This window comes from Rattus norvegicus, chromosome 9, assembly GCF_036323735.1.
Source record: "Rattus norvegicus strain BN/NHsdMcwi chromosome 9, GRCr8, whole genome shotgun sequence".
NCBI lineage: Eukaryota > Metazoa > Chordata > Mammalia > Rodentia > Muridae > Rattus > Rattus norvegicus.
The window spans coordinates 2,287,608-2,296,139 of record NC_086027.1 but is presented as its reverse complement, the minus strand read 5'-3'; the positions used below and the strand labels follow the sequence as shown (position 1 = coordinate 2,296,139).

Sequence of the window (8,532 nt, the reverse complement as noted above, 5' to 3'; positions counted from 1 at the left end):
GGCATCAAGGACAAAAAAGGAAGGGGGGGGAGAGGTGTAGACTTGATTTCTGTGTTCCAGACCCTGCAAACACAGCACTCTTTTCTGGTAGGTAGGAATCCCAGGTCTTCTTCAACCTGTACTGTAAAAGTTGGAGAAAAGAGGCCTTGACACAAGGAGGGCACTGTTGAGTGAACTTTCGTCAGTGTGCACCCTCCCTGAGGCTCCCCTTACAGTCAGTCTGGAGCGCACCAGTTCCTGCTGTCCTCACTTTATTAGAATCAGCTTTCTTGGAGGACTCGAAAAAATCAGTGTGCTATAAATTAACCATCTCTGGGCTTCATCCTGGGAACCCTGCTAGCTGGCCACTAGCCATCTGAGCTCCATCCAGATCCTCTGCCAATGAGAACAGCTCACAGCCCCTCAACCCTGCTGGCATCCTGGGCTCAGCCATCATCTGCCTCTCTCTGTGTCCTGCAGGGCATCGGGCTCAGCAGTATTCAGAATAGTCTTCCTCCACATAGTTAGAGGGAAACCAGCCAATCTGCAGAGAGAAGAGAAACCCATCAGAACAGCTGCTGTCATCTGCATGCCTCATCAGAGCTGATCGGACCCCACACACACACACTTCCGGGACTTTCACACTGCTGATTGCTCCTCTCTGCACACACAAGGATAGACCTCGCTCATGTGTCACCCTGTCATTCAAGCCTTCCAGTCACCCTGCTTATCGCAGTAAGCCCCACCTGTGAGACTGAAAGGCAGCCTGGTTCCCAGTTGAGCTAAAACTAGAAACCTGGGTGACCCTGAAGGGACAGGACAGTAGGCATTTCGCCTGACTGCAGGGAAACCAGGCCCCCCCTCTCCTTCCCAGACCTCCCTCCCTGCAAAAGGTACTGAATCTCAGGCCCACGCTGAGAAGTGGGGTGCGGTTTTACTCATTCTCCTTCCTTCATGGCAATGTCTTAAAACCATGGACTGCCTCTTTTCATTGAGAAAAGAGCCACAGAGAAGGCCTTCACCTACAGAGCAGCTGTCTAATCTCTGTAGAAGGCCTCCCTGCGCTCCCAGCTGCAGCTACCACCAAGCCAAACCAAGCCTGCCGCTGTTAAGCCAAGGACTATTGCTCTACAGTCGGACCCCTGCCCAGCATGGGATAGGCACAATCAAACTCCCATGTCCTGCCTCCCTGAGCCACCAAGTCCTGTGGAAGAGCAGACATGGGACCAATTAACCCTATACCCAGCCACTTCACACACTCTTTCTCTCCATTGCTCTCCACAGAATTCCCCATCATCTGAATGATCACATATTCTGCCTATTTACAGGATTAATTGATAAACCAACTTCCCTCCCAAAACACAACAGGAAAACAAGGGCAGGGGTGTTTGTCTCCTACTCGCCAGGCTCCCAAGAGCCTAGAACCCAGTGCTTAGTAAACACTATTTCTTGGAATGTTGGGTGGACAGATGTGATAGATAGATAGATAGATAGATAGATAGATAGATAGATAGATAGATAGATAGATAGATAGATACAGACAGACAGACAGACAGACAGACAGACAGACAGACACATGATGATATATGTATCATTATACATAGATAATTGAGCAGATGGGTGGATGGATGGAGCATAGATAGATGAAGAGATAGAAATTGGATAGGTAGATGGATGGGTGAATGGAAGGGTGGATGGATGGGTAAGTGGATGAATGGATGAATGGATAAATGAATGGATGGATAATGATGAGTGGATGGGTGGTATTAGATGGATAAATGGATAGATGATATCAGTGATGATAGTCTAATGAATACATGGATGGAAGGATGGGTGGGTGGAGAGACACATAAAAATGATGGTTGTGCAGAGAGATGGTTGGCTGGCAGATTCTTAAACACTCTAAATGACTCTTTCGACCCCTACAATCTACCACTACTCACTAAATGTGACAGCAAATGTGTTTGACAAGTTTAGAAGCATTTCTCCAAACCATGGGAGCCTTGTGAAGTGTTTCTCCCAATAGTATAAAAGTTCTAACCAGTGTCTATTCCACTCAACAAATATTTGAGAAACCTTTCCAGCAAGGAAGAATACTAGATGCTCAAATTCATCAGGTGCTGAAAGGAAGAAAGGTCTCCATCCACAGTCCAAAGTAGGAACTCAGCCAAAGCAAGCCAGCCTCAAGTGTCTTCAGGAACATCTTTTTCCTTGAAACCAGAACCAGAGCAGGCAAAGAGCATTGTGGTTCACCTCAAGTCTGCCCCTTCACACATTCAATAATTACCAAGAACCTATTGTGTGCCCCACCCTGTGACAAAGCAGTGAGCCACACAGACAGAAATCTCTCCATTTCATCTGTCAATCACTCTCTCTCCCAGGGGCTTTACGCTGGGGGATTCTGTATATTCCCCAACCTTACTGCCCTGTCTAGTTCTATAGCAACTTGACACAATTGAGAAAATGCCTCCATAAGATCTGACTGTAAAGCACTCTTTAAATTAGTGTTCCACCACTGTGGGTGGGGCCATCCCTGGGCTGGCGGTCCTGGGTTCTCTAAGAAGCAGGCTGAGCAAGCCATGAGAGCAAGCCAGTCAGCAGCACCGTCCATGGCCTCTGCATCAGCTCCTGCCTCCAGGTTCCTGCCCTCTCTAATTTGATGATAAACTATTATATTAAACTGTGAGTGAATAAATCCTTTCATCCCATCTCTGCTTTTGGACATGGTGTTTCATTACAGCAATAATGACCCTGACTAAGACACTTACTGATAATCTGGGTTTGTTTTTTTGAGGGGGGGTTACATGTACAGGATCTCTTATCAGCCTGGAACTCACCAATTAGATGAGGCTGGTTGTTCAGTGAGGCTGAGTTATCTGTTTGTCTTAGCCTTCCCAGCACTGAGATTATATATGGATACCGCCATTCCCACCTTTCTTTTTATATGAATAATGGAAGGATTGAAGGGAAGGGTGGGCCAGTGAACAAATGTATACACAGGTGACTGAATGAGTCAATGAATGGGTGGATGGGTGGATGGATGGATGGATGGATGGATGGATGGATGGATGGATGGGTGGGTGGGTGGGTGGATGGATGGATGGATGGGAGGATGGATGGATCGGTGGGTGGATGGTATCTGAGGGATATATAAACTGATGGATCAACAGGTTCTGGGATTTGAACTCAGTCTTCAAATTGTAATGCAAGCACTTCACCAGCTGAGTACCAACCCAGCCTGCTGGCAGTCATTTTACCCTCACCTCTGGAAAGATGGCAAGAAGCTCCCTCAGGAGTCCTATTTCCCATCACCATCCTGACCAGTGCCTAGTGTGACTGCACGGTAGGGTTCAGCACAATCTCACTAAACATTGTTTCACAGAGGGAACAATTGGACGATGCTCCCTTTGCACCCAGAAACATCTCCATGCCACAGTCGGCCCATGTGACCTGCACAGGAGCCACACGCCATCTCACTACAGCCAGGGCGCTCACAGCATCCAGACGGCCATCCCTCCAGCCTCACCCGGCCATAGATCTCCCCACGCCACCAGCCTTGCTGTCCCTTCTTGTTGAGGATCTTGATGATGTCACCCTCCTTAAGGGACAGTTCCGATCGGTCCCGGGCACAGAAGTCGTAGCGGGCTTTGGCAGTGCCAAAATACTTGGTGCTTCCAACTGTGGAATGGAAAGAGACCTTAGCGTCTGAGGTGGACACCTAGCCATCCTCTGTGGACAGCGTGGACATGGTGTCATCTAGTTGGGCTTTTGTGATGGTCAGTGTCAACTGTCAACTTCACCCATCCTAGAACCACCCGGGAAGAGAATCTCAGTAAGGGATGTGTAGACTGGGGTGGCCTGTGGGTATTTCTATATGAATTGTCTTAGTGAAGTGACTTGATGTGGAATCTGCAGCTCGCATGAGTGGCATCATTCTTAGGCGGGGGCTGAGGGGAGACTTAAACTGAGTCAGAGTGGACAAAGTAAGCTGAGTACAAGTGAGCGAGCATGCATTCACCTCTTTCTGCTCATGACTGCTGATTGCCCGTGTGATACCCCCCCACACAGTGATAGTTTATCTCATCAGTAGACATGAAGCTAGAGCATGCACAACAGAGTGACCTCTAGGCCGACGGGACACAACTCTACTTCTAACGTTGTCCTCCCAGCCTGAGTACCCACGTTTAGGAAATGTAAATGGTTTAAGTGGGGTTTCATGAAGTAGCCCAGTGTGGTTCGACTTGTCATCCAGTGCTGGGATTATAAACATGAACCACCACACCTGCTAAACCGGCTCTCCTATAATTTTAATAGTGTTTTGTGTGCACTCAATTTCTTTATATCTGTGAGTCCCTAGACAGCATATTTCAGTCCAGATTCACAGGGAGACTTAAAAAGTCATTACAGGTGGCTAGAAAGGTGATTCAATTCCAGCACCCACATGGAGACTGCCAACCACTTATAGCTCCATTTCCAGGAGATTTAACACTCTCCTCTGTATTCTGTAAACAGTGCACTCAGTGCACAGAGCCTTACACAGACACACATGTATGTACACAGTTTAAAATTCAAAATAAGGCTCGGTGTCGGTGGCACCGAGACAAGCATTGTTAGGGAGAAGGGCGGTGGCTATGGCAGCCTCCGGTCTCTAGAGTTCCATCCAGATTCCATTGAATTGGCCCAGATGCAGTCTGGGAGGCACAGAGAGAGAACACTGCAGGCCTCGCTGGGGCAGGCACAGCAGGAAGCGAAGTGCAGAGATAGAAGAAGCTGAGTGGTTTGTGCACTATGAAGAGAGGTGGGCTTGGGGACACAAAATCCACTGTTGCTCTTGCTCCTTGGGAAATGGTGACTCACACGGTTACTCTATAGAGCCAGTAAGAAACCCAAGTGCCAGTGGGACTGTGCCTTTCCTTTGAGAAAGCCCACGACAGTGTGAGTGGCTGTGATCCCAGAGCTGCATCCTAGCCCAGGAGGAGGAGCAGAAGCTGCACAGTGGAGCCCACAGCTGATGCCGTGCCTGGCTGCACTGGCCTCTCGTCACCGGCCTATCTGCTGATCTCTCCGGTTGCTTGTGGTTCAACCACGAGACTGTGCAACTACATGCATTTTTCTGGGCTGTGTTTAACTTTGGCCAGGGATGTGTTCCCTTTGGAGTCTTTGGGACAAACATTTAACCATCATACCTTTCAAAAGAAGATGTCAGCGATGGCTCTGTGGGGGGCACACTGTGATGAGCAAGAATGATGGAAAGATGGGAGAGGAGGAGAAGGGGGTGGGAGAGGAGGAGAAGGGGATGGGAGAGGAGGAGGAGGGGACGGGAGAGGAGGAGAAGGGGGTGGGAGAGGAGGAGAAGGGGTGGGAGAGGAGGAGAAGGGGATGGGAGAGGAGGAGAAGGGGATGGGAGAGAAGGAGAAGGGGATGGGAGAGGAGGAGAAGGGGATGGGAGAGGAGGAGAAGGGGATGGGAGAGGAGGAGAAGGAGGTGGGAGAGGAGGAAAAGGGAATGGGAGAGGAGGAGGAGGGGATGGGAGAGGAGGAGAAGGGGATGGGAGAGGAGGAGAAGGGGATGGGAGAGGAGGAGGAGGGGGTGGGAGAGGAGGAGAAGGAAACGGGTTTGTGCACTGTGAAGAGGCAGAGCTGGAGACACAGCTGGGTGGTGAGAAACAAACTGACGTGAGTAGCCTGTGCTCCACCCGAGGCCATGGTGAAGTTCCAACCAGTGCTGCCACCAAGGCCCAAGTGCTGGCTGCACTCAGGCAAGGAAGATGCACAGCACTGGGAAGGCAGATGCAGGTGATTTCTGGGTTCAAAGCCAGCCTGATCTAGAGCAAGTTTCAGTTCCAGAACGGCCAAGACTACACAGAGAAACCCTGCCTCAAAAAGAATAAAAACGAGGGAAGGAAGCAAAACAAAAACAAAAACAAAAACAAAAACAAAAACAAAAACAAAAACTTACAGCTCTTCCAGAAGACCTAGGTTCAGTTCCCAGCACCCACACTGGACAGCTCACAGGTCCAGGGACATAGTGCCCTTTTCTGGCCACTGCAGATACTGCACTTAGTGTGAAACACACAGAGATATACACACACAGCACACATATAAATAAATCTTTAACAAACAAAAAGTCATCTCCAACATCACACAATGCCACAAAAATAAGCATTTGATAAAGAATCATTAAAAGGAAAGGTGCAGGCCCCGGGAACTCAGGCTCCCCCTCCACCAAGAGGAGGCATTGTGCAGCCTCCAGCCTCCTACCCGGCGGCTTGTTGATGGCTCTCCTCTCAGGTTCCTTGTAAGGAAACTGCAAGGTGGTGTCCAACGACTTGAAGCAATCTTTTAGGGAATTCTGCTGATAAAACTCTACCAGTTCCTGGGGGGGAAAAAACAAAACAAAACCACAGAACATTCATTACCCCAAATGACCAGCCCACGGTGCAGCAGAGCCCAAGCCCGCGTCTGCACTCCAAACAGCTGTTTGGCTGCTCCTGTGATGGGAAACTCCTTCCTCTACCGGAACAGCAAGGACGTCTGTGGAAGGGACGCTGGGGTGGGTAATGTTGACTCGACCTAGACTCCTAAGAGACTAGCCTTCCGCCATGTTTACATTAAGCTCACTGGGGTGGGCAGAGTCACCTGAGCGTGGATGGCTCCTTCCCATGAGGGTCCCAATTTGAAGAAAAAGGAAAATCCAGCTGAGCAACAGCCTCGGTTTGTCCCTGCTCCCTGACTAGGATGCGACATGACCAGCCTCCTCATGCTCCTGCCACCACGTCCTCCTCACAACAGCCCTCAGACTGTGCTGTGGAAGAGCCTGTCCCTCTTTAGGCTGCTTTGTCAGCTGTTTTCTCACAGCCATGAACAGAGTAGCCGACAGGCACCGCAGGCGCAGGCCGGGTCTCGCCAGACAGCCAGTTCACTTTACTCCCTGCCAAGCTTACCAAATAGGCTCACCAAATTCGAGGCCTCCCATCAAGTGCCCATGCCTTTAAAATTAATAATCATCCAAGTGCAGACCAGTGTGCACAGAACATGTCACCCAGGTCTCCTAGGAACCCCAAGTAATGAGGATGCTCACAATTCTCTCATGTTGTATTTGTTGTTTGTGTGTGTGTTTGTTTGTTTGGGGAATGAATGCTAAGGTTTTGTCTTTTACTGTTTATTGTAATGCTAGATGCCAGCACTTACTCCAAGATTTGGAGTCTGCTGTAGCCGGGTCTCTGTCCCCAGTTAAATCTGATTGGTAAATAAAGATGCCAGCAGCCAATAGCTGGGAAGAAGAGACACAGGCAGGGTTGAGGTTTCCCTAGAGACCACAAGGAAGAAGCAGGGGGAGCTGCCATGGGCTAAGGGCCAAGGGACGGACCATGGCCCACAGGGCTGCCCAATTGGGGTAAGAGAAGCCAAGATAGAACATAGTAAATGGTAAAATAGTAAGTGATGACTTGGGGTTATGGATGGGAAGGCAGATTCTAACAGCATGGAAGGTAGGCAGCTGCCCAGCTACTGTGATGCCTAAGACACATTTAAAAATATAAAGGATGTGTGTGTGTGTGTGTGTGTGTGTGTGTGTGTGTGTGTGTGTGTCTGTGTGTGTGTGTGTGTCTGTGTCTGTGTCTGTGTCTGTGTCTGTGTCTGTGTCTGTGTCTGTGTTTGTGTCTGTGTCTGTGTTTGTGTGTATTTGTCTCTGTGTGTGTGTCTGTGTGTCTGCCTGTGTGTCTGTCTGTGTGTCTGTGTGTGTGTCTGTCTGTGTGTCTGTCTGTGTGAGTCTGTGTATGTGCATATGTGTGTGTCTGTGTATGTGCATATGTGTGTGTCTGTGTATGTGCATATGTGTGTGTCTTTGTGTGTGTGTGTGTCTGTGTGTGTGTGTCTTTGTGTGTGTCTGTGTATGTCTGTGTGTGTTGTCTGTGTGTATGCGTGTATGTCTTTCATCTGAGAACATAAATGGTTTAAGATGGGAAGGAACCCTGCGTCAGGATTTATTAATATTTATTTATATCATGGGTAGCAGCTGTGTTTTAGAACTGGCCTCTGTAAAAGACTTTGTATTTGATTTCAGCTTCCGACTGATCCTTAGGGAGACTAGTTCATGGTTAGTGACTCCCTGGGAAGGGCTTCTCTAAACATGAAGTAAGGACCCTAAGACACAGGTGCAGACACTGCTGTGGGGGCTCTGAGTAGCTTAGGTGGGGTTAGCAGACAGCAGCGACAGCAGCCCTTACCGGGAGGCCCCGGAAAGCCTTCTTCTCTGTGATGCGGTACAACCCCTCTGACGTCATGATTTTAATATGCTTGACCTCCACATTATACCTGGAGCGAGGGAGAAAGACAATCAGTAGGTTGAGCCCCAAGGCTGAGAATCGCCATCACGCATCCACCCAGGTTAGCCCCACAGATAGAAAAATCAAGCTGGACTCCTTCAGGCAAAGGGAGCCCTGAAGCTCAAGAGTTTGGAACTATGCCCTACCCATCCCTTCCTGGGGTCTGTACTACTCTAAACCTTCCATTCGTTGCCTTATATGAAAGGAGTTTCCTGTTCCCCCTGAGG

At 49.2% G+C, this 8,532-nt stretch overlaps 1 protein-coding gene across 1 annotated transcript in view; it reads right to left on the bottom strand.

Moving 5' to 3' along the window:
* Nucleotides 1-234: 234 nt before the first annotated feature.
* Nucleotides 235-8,532, bottom strand: part of Vav1 (vav guanine nucleotide exchange factor 1) — a 47,050-nt gene continuing 38,752 nt past the window's right edge. The window contains exons 24-27 of the mRNA NM_012759.2: nt 8,207-8,294; nt 6,240-6,354; nt 3,506-3,657; nt 235-523 (exon numbers count right to left, since the gene is read on the bottom strand). Of these exons, the coding sequence (NP_036891.2) occupies nt 470-523; nt 3,506-3,657; nt 6,240-6,354; nt 8,207-8,294 (409 nt within the window). The 3' untranslated portion in view covers nt 235-469. The remainder of the gene's footprint in view (nt 524-3,505; nt 3,658-6,239; nt 6,355-8,206; nt 8,295-8,532) is intronic.